At 36.3% G+C, this 24943-nt stretch overlaps 1 protein-coding gene across 13 annotated transcripts in view; it reads left to right on the plus strand.

Annotated features, from left to right (window-relative positions):
- LOC127841244 (exocyst complex component 4-like) overlaps nucleotides 1–24943 on the plus strand; it is a 90354-nt gene that overhangs the window by 19280 nt on the left and 46131 nt on the right. For 11 of the 13 annotated variants that reach the window (XR_008030813.1, XR_008030814.1, XR_008030817.1 and 8 more), the window contains exons 8-15: nucleotides 369–519; nucleotides 2291–2385; nucleotides 2786–2856; nucleotides 12140–12278; nucleotides 13028–13042; nucleotides 16272–16343; nucleotides 20616–20753; nucleotides 24075–24152. Coding sequence is in view for 4 of the 13 variants with exons in the window: in XM_052369905.1 (XP_052225865.1) it covers nucleotides 369–519; nucleotides 2291–2385; nucleotides 2786–2856; nucleotides 12140–12278; nucleotides 13028–13042; nucleotides 16272–16343; nucleotides 20616–20753; nucleotides 24075–24152 (759 nt within the window). In the remaining 9 variants the exon portion in view is untranslated. The remainder of the gene's footprint in view (nucleotides 1–368; nucleotides 520–2290; nucleotides 2386–2785; nucleotides 2857–12139; nucleotides 12279–13027; nucleotides 13043–16271; nucleotides 16344–20615; nucleotides 20754–24074; nucleotides 24153–24943) is intronic. The other 2 variants (XM_052369906.1, XM_052369907.1) reach the window with 2 other exon arrangements.

A 24943-nucleotide genomic window follows, 5' to 3' on the forward strand; every position in this document is an offset into this window, starting at 1 on the left:
AACTCAAGAATGCTTATGCCTAGGATCATGAAACTTCATAGGTACAATGATCATGACTGGCAGATGACCCCTATTAATTTTCAGGTCACTAGGTCAAAGGTCAAGGTCACAGTGACTCAAAACAGTTAAATGGTTTCCTGATGATAACTCAAAAATAATTAGGCCTAGGATCATGAAACTTCATAGGTACATTGATCATGACTGCCAGATGACCTATTTTGATTTTCAGGTCACTAGGTCAAAGGTCAAGGTCACAGTGACAAAAAACATACTAACACAATGGCTGCCACTACAACTGACAGCCCATATGGGGGGGCATGCATGTTTTACTAACAGCCCTTTTACTTTCGTTCAAACATGTATTACAGCGTATGCATGAAGTTCTCATAGAGGAGCTGAACAGACAGATCTATACCGTATCGTCCCAGGCCTCTCAAAGTCGAACTGGGTCAGGTCGAACTGGGTCAGGCCGACATGGTGACATGTCTCTTAGAGTCATGATGGAGTTTTCGGATGCAAGTAGGTCGTCGTGCACAGACACCTTGACTTTGATATCAAAGTCTCCATTTTCATATAACTATATGTACAACTCTCAATATGTTTTTATGTAGATTTAGAATGCAGATAGTTGTTTCAGAATTTTTAGCCTTTTCATAAATAAAAATGTCTGGTTAAAGTTGCCATGCAGCTACTTCATGTGTATCTACTACAGTTGTCAAACTAAAACTTAACAAGTTCAGAAACATTAACTGACCATGACCTATACTTTTGACCAGCTTTTAAGTAGGATAATGCCATGTTAGTAACATCAAACCTGACAACAGCGATGACCAAAGTGACTGCTGTTGACAGGTGAGAGTTGTTCTTGAGTGCCCACTTTTAAGATGGTTGGTCAGTTGTTAGTATTGCTAGGTCTTTAACCCACCCAGTCGTTTGCGCACAGTGTCATGTAAATAAAGGCTTATTGCTGGTAAGAGATAAATTATTTCTAGTTAATAATATAAATTAATATATAATAAATTGATTTAAATGCATTCCTATTATTAAACTTATAAATTAATCAATGATAATATTGCTGTTTACTCATGCATCTCATTCATTTAGTAGATCCAACAGTTCGTATTACGTTAATTGATATTTTCAAATAACTATCGTTCTGTGTCATTGACATCATGTCCTAAAAAGTATCTTTGTCATTCATAGAAACAGATAACAAAAGCTTTTAAAATTTATTGAAATTGAAAATGGAATTTTATAACAGAAGTTAGGCATAAATGCTGAAAGTTTTTTTCAAAGTTGCAATTGTTCACCACTTATCAGCGACAAAGCAGGATTATGCCCACTTTTGTACTTATGCAGTCAGGCTTAGGTTGGAATTTGATTTGGGTAAAACAAGTGCAAACAGTGCTCCAGCTAGGCAGGGGGGGTGGGGGCTATTCTATCAAAAGAGCACTTTCAACCCTCCGAATTTTGTCAAAAGGGTATTTGCGAGCGCGCGGTTGTATCTGGAATGCTCCCCGTTGCATATTAATATTTATGTTATTGATAATTGTTAGAATAAATTATTTCCATTATTATTAAATCATGCAAATAAAATGTCTACAATGAGGAATAAATTAATTACAATGTAACAAGAGATTTATAATTTATGTTATAATATTTAAAAAACAATAGATATATATATTTTTTTATAATAAAAGTGAAGGGCAGGGAGGGGCGCCAGAAGGGCAGGGCGGATCTTCAGATCGGAAGTGCGGGGCACCCTTCCATTTATTTAGGCCTAGCTTTAGCAATGACATATCTCTTTAACTACTAAACATATTCAATTGAAACTTCACATACTTCTTAGAATCATCATGTGAGGTCACTGATCAAGGCTTATTGCTCTGACTTATAATTTAGCAGAGTTATGCCTCTTTTTGAACATCAGGTTAACATTGATGTGAAGCCAATCGATTCCTGTATACGTATCTTTGACAAAGATTAGATCAAATAACAAATTTATAAATGTATGTCTTAGTGGTCATTAAATATGGTATGTCCACAACTCTGGCCTTCAGTTAAGCAAAATAATGCCTCATTTTTACTTAGATAATTAAGGTTAATGTTTGGCCTGTCGGTTTCTACTTAAAACGACAAAATTGTTCATTTGGAAATATAAGCTTTATAACTATAATACTATAAAACTGATCCCAAAAATGGATGAACTGGTATTCATACTATTGCAAATAGAGAAATACTTACTTCTCAATCACTACAATGTTGTAAACCCATTGTGCATTGTTTGCAGGGGATGACACACATGTGGAGGATGACCCTCAGAAGTTGATCGCCTCACTTCTTGAATCACTCTACATACTGAACAAGACACCAGAAGCTGCTGAGGTTTGTAGGGTATATTTGTATGATGAATTCTTCTCACTCAAAATCCAGTTTAGGCTGAAAGTACCATCCCTGATTAGCCTGTTTGAACCGCACAGGCTAATTTGGAATGACACTTTGTGCACATGCTTTTAGCTCAGTTTTCTCAGAGCGATGGCAAATTTTTTTAATTAGATATTTGCTTTTGTTCTAAGCCATTTTCTAGATGTGTAATTTACTTGTAACACTTTCTGTGTTCATGAACTATCATACTTTGCAGACCCAGTAAGCTGTTTTAATCAGAATCCTCTGCAAACCTGGGCAATTGGTCTTGTCATATTTATAGCCCTATATAAATATACACACAATATCTCCTTAAAAGTTGTTTCAGCCGATGTTACTTTAAAAGCTTTATATTTATCAGGCCATCAAGATGAGGATGCATCAAGAGCTGATAGCAATTGTAGCAAGAGCTTCACACCAGCTGGTTGACAGGTAATGTAGCAATTGTAGCAAGAGCTTCACACCAGCTGGTTTACAGGTAATGTAGCAATTTTAGCAAGAGCTTCACACCAGCTGGTTGACAGGTAATGTAGCAGTTGTAGCAAGAGCTTCACACCAGCTGGTTGACAGGTAAGGTAGCAATTGTAGCAAGAGCTTCACACCAGCTGGTTGACAGGTAATGTAGCAATTGTAGCAAGAGCTTCACACCAGCTGGTTGACAGGTAATGTAGCAATTGTAGCAAGAGCTTCACACCAGCTGGTTGACAGGTAATGTAGCAATTGTAGCAAGAGCTTCACACCAGCTGGTTGACAGGTAATGTAGCAATTGTAGCAAGAGCTTCACACCAGCTGGTTGACAGGTAATGTAGCAATTGTAGCAAGAGCTTCACACCAGCTGGTTGACAGGTAATGTAGCAATTGTAGCAAGAGCTTCACACCAGCTGGTTGACAGGTAATGTAGCAATTGTAGCAAGAGCTTCACACCAGCTGGTTGACAGGTAATGTAGCAATTGTAGCAAGAGCTTCACACCAGCTGGTTGACAGGTAATGTAGCAATTGTAGCAAGAGCTTCACACCAGCTGGTTGACAGGTAATGTACCGTAAATATTTGCTAAGACTTGGCAAAGATCAAGAATCACAAAAGAACAAGATGCTTCTTAAAAATTCCTTAGGGTGAAAAGCAGGACTTGTGTTAAATATAATCTCCCACAGACATGAGCAAGCAATTAACTTCAACTTTGTTAGCAACATGTTAACACCACTGAATTATTTGCCCTTGAACGTGGCCATTATTTATGGAAGCATAAAATGTTTAAAGCGTGTGGTGTGAACTACTTCAATATTTTTCAAGCAATTTAATTGAAACTTGGAATATATCCAGAGCTCCAGATAAGGATTTAGTCGAAAGAGTATGTTACCCCCTGATATTATTGTTAAAGCGTATTTTACTCCTTTGTTTCAGCCATAAAGGGTACTTAGGAATATTGAGGGATATTTTCTATTTCCACAGATAACATACATATTACATGGCGTGTTTAATCTAGAAATATTATTATTTGTTTTTTGTATTAATAAATGCAAAGGAAAGACGTTAAAATGGTGATATGAACAGACTCATTAAAATATTCCCTAAGGAGCCGCTGGTCGCTTAAAACGTCCCTTTTTAACCACAAACATGATGGGCCGCCATTTTGATTACAAGCTTGTTTTGATTGACTTACTTTTGATTCAAATGTTAACTTACACTAAAGACTCAACTAGATTATTGTTAAAACCGGTTACACACTGTAATTGATTACAAATACTTACCAAGATTTGTATTGCGTAATGTTACGCACCGGGCTGATTTTTAATGCGTTTTTTTTATATTTTCCTATGTGTAAATACGCAGATACGCATCCTATCTGGAGCTCTGAATATATCATTACAATGAAGAGCAGATACACAAGGCACTAAGAACACATTCAGTAATTGAATTATGTGCCCTTGATATGAGCGACTGATATTGCTTCTATTCCTGTTCCACAGAGGTGCAGAGGCATGTTGTGTCACATTTGTGGCAAAGGTCTAGTTTTACGAATATAATTGCCAATTATGAGATGGTTACCAATGTTAAGATGGTGTTGTATCACAACTGAAGGCCATTTAAGGGATGTTTATTATGAGTATTTATGGTACTGACACTGACTATGACATCAATTAATTTTTTTTAAAGTGTCTTCCATTCCTTTAAAGTTACCAGCTTTCCAGTTTGAATGAACGTGGGTCTAAGCAAATCTCAAGATAATGCACTGAAACAGAATGTTCTACAGACTGACCATGGGAGTGACCGATGAACAGTAAGGTGCAAAAGAATGTTCCCTCTGCTTTTTATGCTCCCCCCCAAAAATTTGGGGGGAGCATATAGTCGCTGCTTTATCCGTCCGTGCGTGTGTCCGTCCGTGCACAATTTTTGTCCGGGCTCTATCTCAGCAATTAAAGACCGGAATTCAATGAAACTTTATGGGAAGCTTCACTACCAAGAGGAGATGTGCATATTATCAGCCGGTTTTGGTCGGATGATTTTTCACAGAGTTATGGCCCTTTGAAATTTTCCATTAACCGTACATATAGTGCAATTCTTGTCCAGGCTATTTCTCAGCAACTAATGACCGGAATTTAATGAAACTTTATGGGAAGCTTCACTACCAAGAGGAGATGTGCATATTATCAGCGGGTTCTGATCGGATGATTTTTCACAGAGTTATGGCCCTTTGAAATTTTCAAAAAAGAAATTCTTGTCCCCCCAACTACTGTGCCCTAAAGACGTTTCCTTTTATCTGAATATAATTATAGTGCAATATTGTGACAAAAAAAAACTTTGGGGAGCATCACCCGTCTCCGACGGTTTCTTGTTGAATTTTGCATTACAAGGTTGTTGATTTTTGATTTTATCATCATCTTCATTATGTCTGCATCAACTGGCAATGCCTCTGAAGACAACAAGCTTGTACTAAGTTGTAAAGTCTGGTTATTATATTGAGTTTCCAAACATAGATAGTATAAAATGCCTTTCAAAAATAATACGCAATTTTCAGAAGTACAAATTAACACAATCAACTCTGATAAGAACTATTCCCATGTATTAATTTATCATTAAAGAAATGATGACCACATTTAGTGCCTTCTGACGTAGCTAGTGACAGTGTTAGAAAGTTTTGAGCCCTCTGAAAAATACATGAATAGGCTATGCTGCACCAATTTTCAAAGGACATCAAAAGAAATTTGTGACTGGTCTTCAATTACAAATATCTTAATCTAGTGGACCATGCAAACTAAAGTCCATGTATAATTAATACATTATAAAGAAGAATCATATGCATCTTATGTATAACTCATAATTAGAAATGATTTGTTTGTGATTCCTTACATTATGTAGATTTTCCAGACACAATTTCTTTAAAGAATTGCCACGTTGAAAACATTTTAAATTTAAGTGACATTATTTATGACATTGAGTTTACTCTTTAACAAATTGTAATTGTCTGTGAAGTTTAGAATCTACATCAATTAGCATTGTGTGTGTATGAACATTGGGTGAAAATTGGTTAGCCTCTATATGTAAGTTTTTGTATTGTTGAATGGACCATTAGCAATTTAAATTTGTACTTTTCGAAGTAAAATGTTAATATAAATTTTGTGTGTTGAACTTAACTTCATTCAACTTAAAACATCTCTCATTATTTGAAACAACATGATAGTACATTATTTAGCCTTCATTCATTTTGTTAAATACCATTTATTTGAAATATTTAAACAAGTTTTGAAAACTTGTTATTTACATTGGGTTTAACAAAGAATAAGCTGTCAGAAGTTTTCAAGTTGTTGTTCAACAAGTCATATTCACTCTGTAGGCTGTATTTCATAGCACAGTCCAGAATGCAATCCAGTTTCACATTACTGTAACCAGCTGGCTCGCTGTCAGGCTTTCAATGTGGTCCAAAAGAGCTTGTTCTGTGGGGCATCTTTCCAGCTACAATAGTTTTACAAACAATTCACATCATTATTTTCATATATTATTTTCAGGAATTCATCACCTTTTTATGCCAGCGAAGGAGGGCATATAGTGATCGGACCGTCTGTCCGTCTGTTCTTCCGTCACACTTTGAGTTTAGGTTTCGCGTTTAGGTTTCGAAAAATGCTCATAACTTCTATCCCTTCACATAGCAACTTGGCATGCATGTGTATCTCATATAGCTGCACATTTTGAGTGGTAAAAGGTCAAGGTCATTCTTCAAGGTCAAAGTTAAAAAAACATTATCAAAGCGGCGCAGTAGGGGGCATTGTGTTTCTGACAAACACTTCTCTTGTTTTCAATGTAAATTCATTTAAAGCTCGGCTGTTTTCGGAGAAACTCCGAGGTATTGTCATAGCCAGCTTGTTGTGTTGTGTCGTCCGCCGTCTGCGTCGTGCTAAAACCTTAACATTTTGTTAACCTTTTGAACATTGGCTCTAAAATCAAAGAGCTTCCACCTACAACTTTGAAACTTCATATGAAGATGCACCTTGATGAGTTTTACACGCCACACCCATTTTTGGGTCACTAGGTAAAAGGTTAAGGTCACTGTGACCTCTAAAAAAAATAAATCTGACAAGCTTTCATTTCTTCAAAACTGCACCCGCAGCTGAGCGTTGGCAACCGTTATGTGGTGCTCTTGTTTAATATTTCTGTGCTTATATTGATGAAGTTTTTTGCTTATTAACAGCTATCATATAAGACCATACAAATTGAATTTTATGTTGTGATAAAATATATACATTATCAAACTATCAATATTAACATCACTTCAATAGTTTCCTTTAACACCCCACCTTCTACCTCAAAAGTAAGGTCACACTTACAGGTCAAAGGTTAAATTTGGCCATAAGACAGTATGTGCAGACTGTAACATCATTCATCTTTTAATTTGAATACAATTTACGACAAATAATCACCATGTGGAGTCTTCATGTCATGTGTTAAATCGTCTTGTTATTTCAAAGGCCAACGTCACTTTTATAAGTCAAAGTTTAAATTTGACCTTCAAACAAATTTCCTTTCTGTAACTTCATCATTCATCTTGCCATTTTGAAGTAATTTACCACTAATTTTCACCGTTTTGAGAAGGCATGTCATGTGTTACAAAGGTCTCTCTAGCTTACAGGTCAAAGTAACAATTAGAGGTAAAATTTCAGATTCAAAATTAACCTGGCTGGTTAAATGTGCTTTTTTGGCAATTTGAAATGTGTATACAGTTCAAATGCAATGTCACTTAATAACAAAATAATTCATCATGCAATTTTAATAATGCAACAGCTATGTTCACCATTTGGAGGTGTTTCAGTGCCCCTAAGGCAAAGGTCAAGGTCACACTAAAGGTCAATAGACCAGTTGACGAGTGACGTCATGCGCACCTGCAAATATTAGACTCAGCCCACTGGTTGGCAAAAAGAGGTGAAATTCATATAAGCGCATATAGAGAAGGTTGACATAATCATCGTTTTTATTGATAATCATGAACAATATCAAATATAAATTTACTAACTATGTCTGAATAAAACATAAGCGTGCAAGGAAATGCATTTTTTTAACGATTATATTGTTGTTATTATTAGTTTTTTACTATAAACGAACTCGGGAGTGGAACACAATATACGAGCTGGGTATATGTGGTTACCATAAAAATCTCTTTTTGGCACATCTTCGAGACCATTTTTAAGATTTAACATTCTCATATACTTAAATTCTTTCAGAATAAATCAAATTTAATGAACACAAATAAGAATGTAATCAAAAAGCAAATAGATCGACTTTATGTATGCAACATATAGTAACTTATTCGAACATTTATGCCTGTAAAATCCTTACCTTGTTACACATTAAATAACTTTCTTCATAAATGTAATTGTTTTTATTTAATTATTCACACCAATTTTGACACTCTTTGTTTCAGCCTTTTTAACCCGGTGTTTTATTGCACCTTTGTTTATCATAAACCGATTATCTCGTTATGATCGGATACTGTCCGAACAATTACAAAGAACACATGGTGTCACAAATCCAGGGACCTATTTGGATCCCTGCATAAACCACATGTCGCATACAAGTGTCTGGTCATTAAACATCATTTATGATACCTCCATGTCATCTCTTGGCATATTGAGCGATCATCTAAGCAAAATTGTAAAGCCAAAATACGAAACAGTTGCTTTAATAAAATATGTTAACATATTTAAAAAATTGAAGATATTTGTCGGAAATGGATAAGCAGTAACTAGTGTATATATTAGCCAGTTTAATCATAATAATACAGTGTTTAATAACTATAAATAAAAAATATTGTGCAATTTTACTGCTACCTAATTAACCTATTTAACGAGTACCGGCAAATGTAAACTCGGCTACCACGTGTTATGATTGTACGTTACTGTAGTGTACGAATCGACATCATGAAAACAAGCAAACAACAAAAGGGTAAAAAATATAGATTTATTTATCATAAAATGCTAGATTGTTATCACTCCTTATTGCCAGTAAAGACAGTGCACGCAAAGACAGTTCAATTTGCATAATATGCAGTTTTTGTTTTTCATATGTATGCTAAACTTTATGATAATGTCATTTGATGGAAACGAAACGATAGTTCAATCAATGGAAAATTAAATGACTACAATATTTACAAATTCTAATGTATTCCGCTTTTAGGGCATCGTTTTATAATTGATTAAATGCACCTCTTACACTATCGTTCGCTTATGAACAATAACACTATCTACACCACTTATAATTATAATCAAATTAATGTATGTGTTATTATTTTTGAAATATAAATTATCAAAATCTTACTATCGCAAAGAATACGAAAGAATAGTTTATGTTTTGTTTTGTGGGATTGCCAGGTTTTAGTCGTCCGACCATGTTACATCTGCCGGTAATAACTAATTCGTATTTTTATACAGAGGAAATTATATTTATGAATATACATTTATTGGTACTTAATGTTATATTTGTGCAATATTATTGAAGAGTTTTAATGTTTATTTCGGATTTTTGTATCGTTTTATTGACTAAACAAAAGACATGTATACATGTTTTACGTTACTGTAACCAGTGTTTTTGCCAACCAGTCAGTGCGCATGCGCGGAAAATCCCGAATGTAAACAATAACATTCAACTGGTCTATTCAAACATGTGCATGGCTCAGCTTGTTAAATGCAATTAATTACAGGCAGTATTGACCATAGGTGAGGCATGTTGCCGAGCATCTATTATATTGACTTTTGATCCTCAAAATGTCATAGATCTGGAATATTGTCATTGGTCTTTTGCCAACAGCACAAAATGTCATATAGGTTGACAATCTTGCAAAGTTATTTATCAACAAAAATTATCTGAAAGTTTGAGGGCTTACAACGTTTGGGAAAAATTGACTGATGGATGAACTGAATGATGATAGGAATGGAAAGACAAACACCTATTAATGGTCTTTATTGCGGAAGTGTTTATTGTTTACATTAATTGATATAGTGTAACTAGTGAACCAACCATAAAACATGATGTATATTACACATGTCACCAATTTCTTTAAAGAAACAAACACCTTCCTCCAAATTTAAAGTAGTAGTACAGAAATCTGTGTGTGAGATGAGTAACACTGACTGTCTAAAGTAGATGGCCTTCCTTTGTAAGAAACTTTGCCTTTTCCTTTTCCAAATCTCTTGACACAAACAAGGTTTGTGGTGCCAAAATAAAATGAAACTTTAATGTCACTCTTCAATTTTTCTGCAATTATTGATTGAAATATATCCTACTTATTCAAGGGCATCATTAAGTAGCATTCTTGAAATATATTTTTTCTCATGATTACTTTATTACTATAAGTATTATTTTATCATTATTAAAATTACTTGTTAAAAATAAATGCTTTCTATATATTTCATGCAAAGTATTTAACTATATTATTAAAGACCGAATAGATATGGAACTTATTAAAATAATATGCAACTTAACATCTTTACTTCCAGAATTATTCTCTTCACAAAAATGGACAATTAAAAAAAAGCATATGACAATAACTCCAAAAATACTGACAAAAGAGTTGCTACTCTGCACTTCCTCTTAATAACCACTAGCAGCACTCTTTGTCACAATTGTTAATCCATGATGTCTAATATATAGTGAATAATTCATGGATCTTACTTTGTTTTTATTGTGCGTTAATATGTTGTCCCTGATAAGCCTATGCACTGTCTTATCTGGGACGACACTTTACGCACATGCATTACTATATAGTCCCCCCTCTGTTACAGTAGTGGTAGTCCAGGCTGGGACAACACTTTACGCACATGCATTACTATATAGTCCCCCCTATGTTACAGTAGTGGTAGTCCAGGCTGGGACAACACTTTACGCACATGCATTGCTATATAGTCCCCCCTATGTTACAGTAGTGGTAGTCCGGGCTGGGACAACACTTTACGCACATGCATTACTATATAGTCCCCCCTCTGTTACAGTAGTGGAAGTCCAGGCTGAGACAACACTTTATGCACATGCATTACTATATAGTCCCCCCTCTGTTACAGTAGTGGTAGTCCATGCTGGGACAACACTTTACGCACATGCATTACTATATAGTCCCCCCTCTGTTACAGTAGTGGTAGTCCATGCTGAGACAACACTTTATGCACATGCATTACTATATAGTCCCCCCTCTGTTACAGTAGTGGTAGTCCATGCTGGGACAACACTTTACGCACATGCATTGCTATATAGTCCCCCCTATGTTACAGTAGTGGCAGTCCATGCTGGGACAACACTTTACGCACATGCATTACTATATAGTCCCCCCTCTGTTACAGTAGTGGTAGTCCATGCTGGGACAACACTTTACGCACATGCATTACTATATAGTCCCCCCTCTGTTACAGTAGTGGAAGTCCAGGCTGAGACAACACTTTACGCACATGCATTGCTATATAGTCCCCCCTCTGTTACAGTAGTGGTAGTCCATGCTGGGACAACACTTTATGCACATGCATTACTATATAGTCCCCCCTCTGTTACAGTAGTGGTAGTCCATGCTGGGACAACACTTTACGCACATGCATTACTATATAGTCCCCCCTCTGTTACAGTAGTGGAAGTCCAGGCTGAGACAACACTTTACGCACATGCATTACTATATAGTCCCCCCTCTGTTACAGTAGTGGTAGTCCATGCTGGGACAACACTTTACGCACATGCATTACTATATAGTCCCCCCTCTGTTACAGTAGTGGAAGTCCAGGCTGAGACAACACTTTACGCACATGCATTGCTATATAGTCCCCCCTCTGTTACAGTAGTGGCAGTCCAGGCTGGGACAACACTTTACGCACATGCATTACTATATAATCCCCCTCTGTTATAGTAGTGGTAGTCAAGGCTGGGACAACACTTTACGCACATGCATTGCTATATAGTCCCCCCTATGTTACAGTAGTGGAAGTCCAGGCTGGGACAACACTTTACGCACATGCATTACTATATAGTCCCCCCTCTGTTATAGTAGTGGTAGTCAAGGCTGGGACAACACTTTACGCACATGCATTGCTATATAGTCCCCCCTCTGTTACAGTAGTGGCAGTCCAGGCTGGGACAACACTTTACGCACATGCATTACTATATAATCCCCCTCTGTTATAGTAGTGGTAGTCAAGGCTGGGACAACACTTTACGCACATTCATTGCGATATAATCCCCCCTCTGTTATAGTAGTGGCAGTCCAGGTGAGAACCTGATGGGCCAGTTCCTGCCCAGACAGCTCAGTGACCTCCTAGATATCATCTTCAGACAGTTCAGAAGTGTGGCCAACATCCATGACGTTGTATTGGCCAATCTACGCAAAATTATGGTAAGTTTGGTGGTATATCCCATAGATAATAAATTAATAATGCAAAAGGCCACTTGTGTTCATGAGATTGTGTTATTTTCATAAGAATATTTTTAGTGTTTTATGGACAAAGATGACTTACCACAATACAGCAGTTAAAACTAACTTAAAATATATACAGCACAGTTCTATTGACATTATTGCCTCTCTCACCTGCATAAAGTTAGCTGGGTATAAACAATCTAGTGAATTTCATGGTAATATAATTATATAAGCCATGCCCTTTGAAAACTGGGCTTCATGCATGTGTGTATGGTTTACTGAGGGACGGCACGCGCTACTGTTTAGACTTTGTTTAAATTCTCCTATTTTTGAGTAACTTTTTATAATCACATTATTTTGAATTTTGTCATTATGATAATTTAATAGTTATCTTATGATTTTCCTTTGAATAATAGGGCATTGTATAATCTTTGTGTATGATAGATACACATTCTGATAACAGTTATTAATGCTTAATACAAAATGATCCCATTCAATTAAAAACTATAATCTGATTGATTTTGATCTGATCCCAGTATCTGATGCTTATTTTATTGTGATCTCAGTTTCTGATGGTAAGTTTATTGTAATGTGACATTAGTTCATATCCCACTATTGGATGCTATGTTTGTTTGTATCCCATTAACTGATGCAAGTACTTTATGGTCAAACTATTTGATGCAAAGTACTGTAAGATCCAGATACTTGATTCTTGCCAATGGTTTTAGCACGAGAAAGCAGAGGTAAATGCATTGCTCATTCCTTGCATTTTGTCCTTTCATTTGTTGTAGTTCCTTTCTTATATTTTGTCCATCTGTATGTCTGAGCAGTTTGAAGTTGTTGAGTTAATAGTGTAGTTTATTTTTACACGTTCAACTATTGTTTCTTGAATGTTTGGCATTTATAAGTTCATGTTGTAGTTGTAATATTTTATAAGTGCTCTGTGAAAACCCGACTTAATGCATGTGCATAAGGTGTTGTGCCAGATTAGCCTTTGTGATAGGTTCAGGCTCAGACTTAATGCATGTGCATAAGGTGTTGTTCCAGATTAGCCTTTGTGATAGGTTCAGGCTCAGACTTAATGCATGTGCATAAGGTGTTGTGCCAGATTAGCCTTTGTGATAGGTTCAGGCTCAGACTTAATGCATGTGCATAAGGTGTTGTGCCAGATTAGCCTTTGTGATAGGTTCAGGCTCAGACTTAATGCATGTGCATAAGGTGTTGTTCCAGATTAGCCTTTGTGATAGGTTCAGGCTAATCAGGGATAATACTTTTTGCTTTTATGGAATTTTTAGTTTAAAGGAAGTCTCTTCTAAACAAAAGTTCAGTCTAGGCACAAAGTTTCATCCCACATTAGCCTGTGCAAACTTCACAGGCTTATCAGGGACAATACTTTACTCACATACATTAGAACCACTTTTCCCAGAGACTGACTCCACCTCAAAAAATAACTTCAACATTTTTGTGTGGCTGAAAATTTATGCATTTTGATATGGATATATTTACCTTATATTATTCTTTCACGATGTGCATTATTTGAAATGATTACTTATTTTGCCTGACATATTATTATCATCACATTTTGTTGTATACTTGCACACCAATATCTTGACTCCAAATAGTACAAGATTCTTATACTGTTCAGAAACAACCAGGATAGTAGTGATAAGTAGCGTATTTTATTGAAGGGACTACAAATATCTTCTGGCATTAGTTGTCATTAACTCATAAGTCATTGTCATGCCCCCTCAAATTCTTAGTTATTAAGCATTGTTCTTCTCCATCCATATGTATGTGCATCTAATGCGTGCCATTGTCCGTCTGTATGTACATCTGATGTGTGCATGTGTCCGTTTGTATGAACATCTGAATTGTGCATGTGTCAGTCTGTATTTACATCTGATGCGTGCATGTGTCTGTCTGTATGTACATTTGAGCTTGTCCAGACTGTATTTCTTCATTTATCTGATCTTTTTTAAATGTCCAACCTAGAATTTTGTAAGAAGATGGCATGTCATGCGTATTGCCTTTGTCCCCAACTCAAAGGTTTTATACTCTCCTACAGGTCAGAAGTCAATTATGGGCATAGTGCAGCATGCCTTTTCTGTAATATTAATTTAAGATTTCCTTAGTGTAATGGATATGGTGTCAGCCTAGTGACCGGGAGGTCATGGGTTTGATCCCCATTGTGGCAGTGTTCTATAGATCTCCCCCAAAGACACCAGGTACTGGTTCTACCCATAGCATTTCAATAAGCCGTAGGCTTTCGATGCATTTGAAATAACATAAAAAGGTACTAACTTCAATTAATAATGTCTTAGACAATTTCAAAAACGATCACCATATACAGATGTCGTAGTGTGTGCTTAACATGTTGCTATAGCGTTAGGGTCAACATTTCATCTCAAAGTTAAAATATATGCATACCTAAAATAACTGCCTGCGTCAAGAATGGATGCATCTGAATCTGTAAGTCATTTAGTTTTCACAGGTTTGAGAAATAAACCATATCTGATAGGGAATCTCTATAAAGAAGTCATGGCATTGAATAAGTGTGTTTCATTTTTTTCTTAAATTACTTTAAAAGGTGTAAGTATTTTACACCAAAATGACCCTATTTAAAGGCAGATTAGTGAGTCAACATGATAAGGCCTACACCATCATATTGCAATGTTGCCATATTTGTTTAGTTTCCTTTCTCCCTTAAATATAATTAGGTTTTATTTAAATTTGTTCAAAACCTTCCACCAATACTACACCATGTATTTACCCCTCCATGAACACAGGCAGAAGACATAGTAGATATTGGGAATCAAACTTTGTTATTTTGTAATAATAGCGTTTTGAAGTTAACTTTTTTAGTTTAATTTTTTTCTTATTTTTAAGTGAACTTGTGTTGTCTGTGGTAATATCTGCATGTGTAATTGAGCATGGCATTTTACTAAACCTTACTCAATAACAATCATTGTATTCACAGAAGTCCACCAAGGAAATCCTTTTTTTAGCTCATGTGAGCACAACATGCTCATAGTGAGCTTCAGTGATTGCCCTTTGAGTGCTGTGTGTCATGTGTTGTCAACATGTTCTTTGTAAACAGACTAGATGAATAGCAAGATTTGATCTGTGTTATGGGAAAATGGGTCTTATGCCATATGCAGCCTGCACACCTTCAGACCACAGAAGGGAATCCCGATTCTATTATAGCATATATATATATATATATATATATATATATATATATATATATATATATATATATATATATATTTATATATATATATTTTTTTTTTTTTTTTTAGTATAGCATATATATTTAAAAAAAAAATCGGGATTCCCTCCTGTGCTTCAGACCAGCTTGCAAAATTGTGCAGTTCAGTCACAAGATACGCTGTCCGCTATCGAGTCTGGCAACATTTGGTGATGTCCTTACAGAGTAGCTCCTGACCAGGCTGTGCAGAAGCATATATGGCATAAGACCCTATTTGGCATTACAAGGGTCATTTTATCGATTATGGCTTTTCTGACACCATCTGCATCCTTATTTGTACTTTTTGAACAAAAACTATTTTAAAAAGACTGCTGTCAATCAAGAAACAGGTGTTCATTTTAAAGATTCCTCCCATGTTGTACAGCCCCATTGTTGAATGTAGAAAATGGGCTTAGAATGCTTTCTAACAAGGTCTACAGATTTGATCATTTGAGCCATGTTCTGGAAATGTTTGGAAAGTGTCATCCCAGAATAGCCTGTGCAGTTTGCACAGGCTAATCAGGGACAACACTTTCTGCTTTTAATGAATTCTTGTTTGAAGTAATTCTTTTCTAAATGTCAATCCAGTCAAGATGGATGGCGGCGGCTCTAATTAGCCGGTGTTGACAACACTTTACACACGAATTAAGCCCAGTTTTCCCAGAACATGGCTCAGTACATTGACTCCACACATGTTGATGATGCTGTGATACCTGTGGTTTCAGCAATCTGGGGTCTACATCAAGCCTGAGAGCATGTACACTAAAAGAGATGTGTGGTCCAAGATACAGGCAGTGGTAAGTAGGAGAGACCATCAGTTGCCAATCATGTGCTGAAACATCGATGTCCTACTCATTACACACACAAATTATTTGGTCAGTTGTAGGAAGTACTGCATTTTACTATGCTTTTTAAGCTCACCTGATTGCTCAGATGAGCTTTTCTGACCGGTCTTTGTCCGTCGTATGTCCAGCCGTCCGACCGTCCGTCCGTCTGTAAACATTTCCTCGTAAACACTCTAGAGGCCACATTTCTTGTCACATCTTCATGAAACTAGGTCAAAAGCTTTGCCCAAATAAAATCTCGGCCGAGTTCGAAACTGGGTTGTGCCGGGTCAAAAACTAGGTCACTAGGTCAAAAAAAAGAAAAAACTTTTAAACACTGTAGAAGTCACATTTCATGCCCAATCTTCATGTAACTTTGTCAAAATGTTTGTCTTAATGATATGTTGGTTGAGTTAAAAAGTGGTTCCGGTCCGTTGAAAAACATGGCCGCCAGTGGGCGGGTCAGTTTTCCTTATTTGGCTATAGAGAAACCTTGTAAACACTCTAGAAGTCACAATTTTTGCCCAATCGCCAGCGGGGCATTTTTCTCTATATGAATATAGTGAAAACATGTGAACACTCTAGAAGTCACATTTTTGGCCCAATTTTCATGAAATTTGGTCAGAACATTTGTTTCCTTGATATGAGAGTTGAGTTTGAAAATGGTTCTGGTCAGTTGAATAACATGGCTGCCAGGGGGGGGGGGGGGGGCAGTTTTCCTTATTTGGCTATAGAGAAACCTTTTAAACACTCTAGAAGTCACATTTTTTGCCCAATCGTCATGAAAGTTGGTCAAAACATTGGCTTTATTGATATCTCGGACGATTTCAAAAATGGTCCAGAACGGTGAAAAAACATGGCCGCCAGTGGGCGGGGCATTTTTCTCTAAATGTATACAGTGAAAACATGTGAACCCTCTAGAAGTCACATTTTTGGCCCAATTTTCATGAAATTTGGTCAGAACATTTGTTTCCTTGATATGAGAGTTGAGTTTGAAAATGGTTCCGGTCAGTTGAATAACATGGCTGCGGAGGGGGGGGGCAGTTTAACTTATTTGGCTATAGAGAAACCTTGTAAACACTCTAAAAGTCACAATTTTTGCCCAATCATCATGAAAGTTGGTCAAAACATTGGTTTTATTGATATCTCGGACGAGTTCGATAATGGTCCAGATCGGTGAAAAAACATGGCCGCCAGTGGGCGGGGCATTTTTCTCTATATGTATATAGTGAAAACACGTGAACACTCTAGAAGTCACATTTTTGGCCCAATTTTCATGAAATTTGGTCAGAACATTTGTTTCCTTGATATGAGAGTTGAGTTTGAAAATGGTTCTGGTCAGTTGAATAACATGGCTGCCAGGGGGTGGGGAGGTTAGTTTTCCTTATTTGCCCATAGAGAAACCTTGTAAACACTCTAGAAGTCACAATTTTTGCCCAATTGTCATGAAAGTTGGTCAAAACATTGGTTTTATTGATATCTCGGACCAGTTCGAAAATGGTCCAGATCGGTGAAAAAACATGGCTGCCAGTGGGCGGGGCATTTTTCTCTATATGTTTATAGTGAAAACATGTGAACACTTTAGAAGTCACACTTTTGATCCAATTTTCATGAAATTTGGTTAGAACATTTGTTTCCTTGATATGAGAGTTGAGTTCGAAAATGGTTCCGATCAGTTGAATAACATGACTGCCGGGGGGGGCAGTTTTCCTTATATGGCTATAGAGAAACCTTGTAAACACTCTAGAAGTCACAATTTTTGCCCAATTGTCATGAAAGTTTTTCAAAACATTGGTTTTATTGATATCTTGGACGAGTTCGAAAATGGTCCAGATCGATGAAAAAACATGGCAACCAGTGGGCGGGGCATTTTTCTCTATATGTATATAGTGAAAACATGTGAACACTCTAGAAGTCACATTTTTGGCCCAATTTTCATGAAATTTGGTCAGAACATTTGTTTCCTTGATATGAGACTTGAGTTTGAAAATGATTCCGGTTAGTTGAATAACATGGCTGCCGGGGGGGGGGGGGGGGGCAGTTTTCTCATATTTATATAGTAAAAAAAGCTTGTGAACACTCTTATAGTCACATTTTTTGCCCAATCATCATGAAACTTGTTGAAAAGATTGGTTTTATATATATCACATAATTAATGCCATAATTATTGCCCTTAGATTGTCCAAATTTTCATTATATTATACAAAATCCTTGTTAACACTTTAGAGGTGACAATTTTGTTTCAGATTTTATGAATCTTGGTCATAATATTTCTTTTTTGTAAGCAAAGTTTGATAAGGGAGGTCAACTCAAAATATAGGTCACCAGGTTAAATCTTACAAAAATAAAATCACTCCATATGCTAGAGTTTTGGTTCAATAAGAATGAAACTTGACCAGGATGTTTGTCTGGACAATATCTAGGTGAAGTTTGACGTTTGGTAAAGATTGAATGAACCGACTCCTCTCAGGTGAGTGAACTAGGGCCATCTTGGATAGGGCTTGTTTTCACCAAATAATAATTAGACATAGGTCAAGAATAAAGAATATTCTCAAAATTTGAATAATTAAGAATTGTTTAAAACTTGAATCAAACTCGGTATTAAGCACCTCTATCGCCATCATTCTTTGTGTAGAACAGTATTTTAAAGACATTATCACCAGTGATACAGGGACCCTGTATATATTCACACGCTAAACATATTTTTCTTCCAACTAAGTATATTGTTTGTTTTTCCTTAGTCTAAGAATGGGTTGGTGAGTACCTGCCCAAATGTATTTGTACAAAACAAACGGAAATTAATAATCAGTATGGTAGTGAAAATAAAGGACATTTAATATTTTTTTTGTTAAGAACTGAATAAAATTACAGAAATTTACAAATACTGTTACTAGCTTGATGCTTCTTCAAAAAGTGTAACTTAAATGTTTCGTACCATGCATGTTTTATAAGAGGAGTCCCAGGTGTTCAAATATCTTTAGTGTACTATCTGAAATAAGCCAATGTGCTGTGGCTGCATGCCATGCTAAGTGTCATTTGGCGACTTATATTCTAGTGATCATGGGGTTGATGTAAAATTCAGCTGAACATGTCACAAGTTATCAGAGCTCCAGATAAGGGCCGTACAGCTGTAAACACGGCTTTTTCATGAAGGTTTACGCATTTATTTTTATAAACTGGACGTACAATTACGACTTTAATATCCTTTTTACGCATTTACAAAAAATATCTGGCCGTACCGATACGTCCGCATCAACGCGGCGTGATTTGTTGGTCTCCAATCTAACGGCTCTTTTCGTTTATTTAAATTAACGAAAAGTTGTAGACTGGGTTTGGTATTATTGTCTATTCTGTCGCGTGATTTCCGGTAACTCGTAAACCCGTCAAAAACAATATGTCTGCGCGCGGTTAAGGCCGGCTAAGCCGAAAGCGGTTTAAAAAACACTTTGTTGTCATATAATGGCTTCATACGGTCGTCTAACCATCCTTAGATTCAATCCTGTAAACCCAGAAAAAGACATCGTCGACCAGATAATTATCAATTTGATTTCATCGAAGGCTATGCCAACTTTGACAGTTTACTGCTAAAGCAATGATTCTTTTGAGATGAAACAGTGACATTAGTGTTCATTTACTTAGCTTACTAGTTGGCTTGTGTTTTCTTGTCAAGGAAAATGAAGAAATAGTATTTAGTCATGAGTTTTAATGTGTAGTTGTATTTGCATCATAACTCAGAATGGAAAACCTAATAAAGTAACTGTTTTAGAAGCTAAATATATTTATTATAATTGCTGCAAATGTTTCTGTAAAGTCAGTTATACACGCTAGAACACCCTAGTACTCTACTACCCACTGGTAGTACAGTACTACCTGTATTTTTGGATATGGTAGTACAGGTACTAATTGATTTTCAGCGTTACTCCTTTTCTTTCTGTCAGTGGCGGTACCGTTACTTATTTCACAAATCCTTATCTGGAGCTCTGAGTTATTAATATCAGACTTTAAATCTGACCTTGAACCTTTTGAACTTAACCAGACTGGGTTGCTACTGAACGAGTACCTGTTAGTGCCTCGTTATGGGAAGACTAAGCTTCATGCATGTGTGATAAGTGTAGTCCCAGATAAGCATGAGCAGTCAGCACAGGCTAATCTGAGAGGACACTTTACGCACATGCAATAAGCCCAGTTTTCCCAGAATGCAGCTGATATATAACTGACACCCCGTGTTGTTGTTGTTACTTCCAGACGGAGTTGCTACTGAATGAGTACTTAGACGTGCGTAACACGGTGAAGTCACGACAACAGGCACCCAGTAACTATGAGGAGGCAACTATGGACATTGGCACATACTTCACTAAGAAAAAGACTCAGAAACAGAAAAAGGTGAGCTCTAAAAAACTGGTCATAATGAATGTGGGTAAAGTGTAGTCGCAGATTAGCCTATGCAGTTGGCACAAGATAATCAGGGACGACACTTTTGGGTGGTATGGTATTTTTCATTTAAAGTGACAAGAAAGTGTTGTCTAGATAAGCCTGTGTGGACTGCACAGGCTTATCTGGGACGGCACTTTTTATGTCCCCCGGTAAGATGGCATATAGCAGTTGAACTGTCAGTCCGTTTGTCTGTCTGTCTGTGTGTCCGTCCGAAAACTTTAACATTGGCCATAACTTTTGCAATACTGTGAAACCATTATATATCGTCAGGCATTAATTTTCGTATATTTCGTCAGTCGACCGATAGACGAATTCAAGATCCTAACGAACAATTATGTCCCATATTTGAACAAATTAAGACTGAATAACCAAAGGCATGAGGCGCTAAAATCCAACGTAATCCACGCATACATACTCCGTCTGTTACGTAATCAAGATAAATCCGGGTTTGACACAAAAGGTTGTAGATTACACAGTGTACTTAACTGACACATGAAATTGCTCTAAAACGCGAAAGCAGTACAGCTGTATCGACTGCGTTGACTTCGTTTAGGAAGAATTGTCATGATAAGCGCTAATTGTAAACAACTTTATTACCCATTGTGTGTATTGTGTTTTTCAGTGTTGTTGCAGAAGATTATACAGCCTCCACGCACCGGATTAGATCCGGATCAAAGACAATAAACAAATTTTAATGCATATACTTACCGTATATACATTCTCCGCCTTGAATACAAATCAATACAGAACATTTTGATTTGTGTTTGGTTGTTTGCGTTTAACTACAATACAGGTGTAAAAATAGCTTGTGCTTGGTTTTATTGGCTATCGATCTTTTTAATCATTGATATCTTTTACAAGTTTTACGATACATGTTTCAAATAATTGTTACTTGAAGCAATTGAAAACGTAACAGGTAAAGAGAAATTAGCAATCATGACGATTAGTTCCATCCAAACGTAGGGAAATTGTTTTCAGAAATTCACTTTTATTTTTGCGTGATTTTCAGGAAATCCCCGGAAAACACGTGTTTCGGATGACTGAGTATGACACAATAAAACATTGCTTTGTATCCCATTGCCTTCAATCTAATTTAAACTCACTCGTCCATTGGTAGTTACAATTCAATACGAACTTTTCCCTTTGAAACCTCTGTCCCATAATGCACTGCTAATTTTACATTCCGAAAATTATTGTACTTAAAGTGATCATATATTTACAATGCAAAACTCTTGAAACTTTATTGAAAACTGACCAAATAGTTTGCTAACACTAATTTTAACCAATAATCTTCGCACCTTCTCTAATTTGCGCCGATAAAGGTAAGATTGTTATAATTTTTGCCATGATAATAAATGAATAAGACCAATTAGCGACTGGCTTCACTGTTTCAAACCCGGGTTTCAAACACTCGTTAACGATTATTCGGTCCCACTAATCCGCTAATCATAATAATGATACACTAATGGGGGCAAATTACTGATCACCTGACCTAACAAAATACTAGTATATTGACATGTGACAAACAGGCCCCACCTCCTGCAAGTGACTCTCAAGTGTCCTCCCTCTTTCCCCACTACGATTTTTTGCAACCGCGATAATTTCGGAAAAAACAAATCAGATATTGACTGAAGCATTTTTTTCAAAGTCAGTAATTGGCGAATTTAAGTGCTGACGAAAACGTCATTTTTATAAAAATGACGAAATTTCGTGCTGGCAAAAATAAATGATTTCACAGTATTGAAGATAGCAACTTGATATTTGGCATGCATGTGTATCTCATGAAGCTGCACATTTTGACTGGTGAAAGGTCAAGGTCATCCTTCAAGGTCAAAAGTCAAAAAATACAATCCAAGGGAAGTAATAAGCTTTAAAAAGGAGATAATTTCTAAACCTGCCAAATGATATATGGAAATTTGATTTCAAAGTGGAGCAATAGGGGGCATTGTGTTTCTGACAAACACATCTCTTGTTGTACATGCATTAAACTTCCTTTTCACAGAGCAAGGTACGTTCTTCACAAGGAAGAAGGCTCAGAAACAGAAAAAGATGATCTTTAGATCTGCAATAGTCATTTTCCCTTTCCTGCTCAGAAGTAATGTGAACATGGCTATATGCAACCAGCATAAAACCGGAACAGCCTGCGAGCAACTCAGTCTGTTACAGTTTTATGCTGTTTGCTGCTCATCAGTACCTTGGGCTTGGAAATGAAAAAGACACAGAAACAGAAAAATGTGACCTTTGGATCATACATTGTCATTCATCCTTTACCTCTCAGATAAGCTATTTGACACATTTCTAGTCATCTACAAAATCAAATTAAATTTAGGACCTGTCCTAGATTCAAGCTTAAAAGCCTTTATTTCCATCTCTAAGATACTTGTGAGCAGCAAACAGCATAATACCTGAACAGCGTGAGAGTTACTCTCAAGCTGTTAGGTTTTATGTTGGGTGCATATTGCCATGTTCAATTTGCTTCTGAGTGTGAAAGGGTTAAGCTGATATTCAGAATTTACAATTAATGTCAGCACATACTAGTACTCACTTTTACTTATTACTAAGTTATCAAGTTGATTGATGGTTTCGGAAAGTAAGAAGGAGTTCTTACTTATGTTTTAATAAAGCTTTAATATGTTTTGTTTAATATTTTGGTCTGTTGTTAATATTTTAGTTTTAATAACAGCAGTATTATCTCAGCGTCAAGGTCTCAATGAAAAACAGTAATAGTTCATGAATATCCGGCCTTATAAACAGAAAAAAGTAACCATAGAGGTGAATGACATTAACTAATGACTGAATTTTTAAGTAAATTTATTAAAACTCAATTACTAAAGGCATGTAGAGAAACTTTGGAGTCTATTTATTGCACAACCGTTAATCACAGCCTCCGCCTCTTTTTTGAGATGCATTAATAAATGAGCCAATGCAACTTCTGAGGTGGCGCTTAGGCTTGGATGTTTTGAAATTTTCTGGATAATTATACAGGGTAGGTAGGTTTGATATATTGTTTCAGCATATTTCGCATTATTTAAAAAATCGGGCAATGTAGTACGATTAAGGGAAGATTAATTCATCCACAAATACAGAAACATACAATCGCAGCCCAAGCATCTAAAAAAAGAGGTGGCGCCCGTTAATTACAACCATGTATTAGACAGATGCAGAATAAAATCATATTTGTAGATGTAGAAAACATGTATTGATTCAGACACAAAATGAACAATTTGATGGTTCTTAGTAAAAAAAAGTTACTTTGGTTTGACATTTCAGGGATCCCTGTTCAGGTTCGATGCTTCAATTCACGCTTTGAGTACCAACAGCTATGTGGAGGACACACACCACTTTGAGGTTAGAGCCAACTAACATTACACTGGAATTATTGAGCCTTGTTATGGGAAATCTGGTCATTATTCATGTGCGTAATGGATCATCCCAGAAAAGCCTGTGCAGTTTGCACAGGTTAGTCAGGGACGACTTTTTCCGGTTAAATTGAGTTTTCACTAAGAAGAGACGTCCATTAAACAAAAAATACCATAAAAGCGTAGAGTGACGTCCATTATTAGCCTGTGCAAACTGTACAGGCTTTTCTGGAACGACACTTAATGCTCATGCAGTTTTCTCAGAACATGGCTCAATTGTACACTGTGATGTTGAAGTCGTTGGAACTTGTAAAATAGTGCCAAGTCATCACACCTGAAAAATATACTGTCAACTTAGCTGCGACACCAGAATAGTATTTGATTATTAGGTGTTAAGAAGAAGGTAAGTTTTAAAGGGAGATGAATTTGAGTTAGGAAATTACAATTTATCATGTGTATTTTATTTTAACAAAAAAGGGAAGAAATGGACAAGAAAACATTATCAAAAGGCAAAAAAAATAATTTGAAGTTGTTTGGCAGTGTTCAACTGTATAGGTTTTGCTATGAAATTACAAACATATATACCTTATATCATAACTTCTTCTAGTATAGGAGAGGGGGTCATTGTCAGTGTTACTTAATATAGAAAAATGGTTTCTTCTAAATAAATTACTAGTAAATGAGGTATTGTATTGAAACTTCATGCATAAATGCCTAATATCCAACACTAGCAAAGGATTGCATTTGGATGGGGTAAAGGTTAATGCATTCATTAGTACA

The sequence above is a fragment of the Dreissena polymorpha genome, chromosome 8 (genome assembly GCF_020536995.1).
Source record: "Dreissena polymorpha isolate Duluth1 chromosome 8, UMN_Dpol_1.0, whole genome shotgun sequence".
In the NCBI taxonomy this organism is placed as follows: Eukaryota; Metazoa; Mollusca; class Bivalvia; order Myida; family Dreissenidae; genus Dreissena; species Dreissena polymorpha.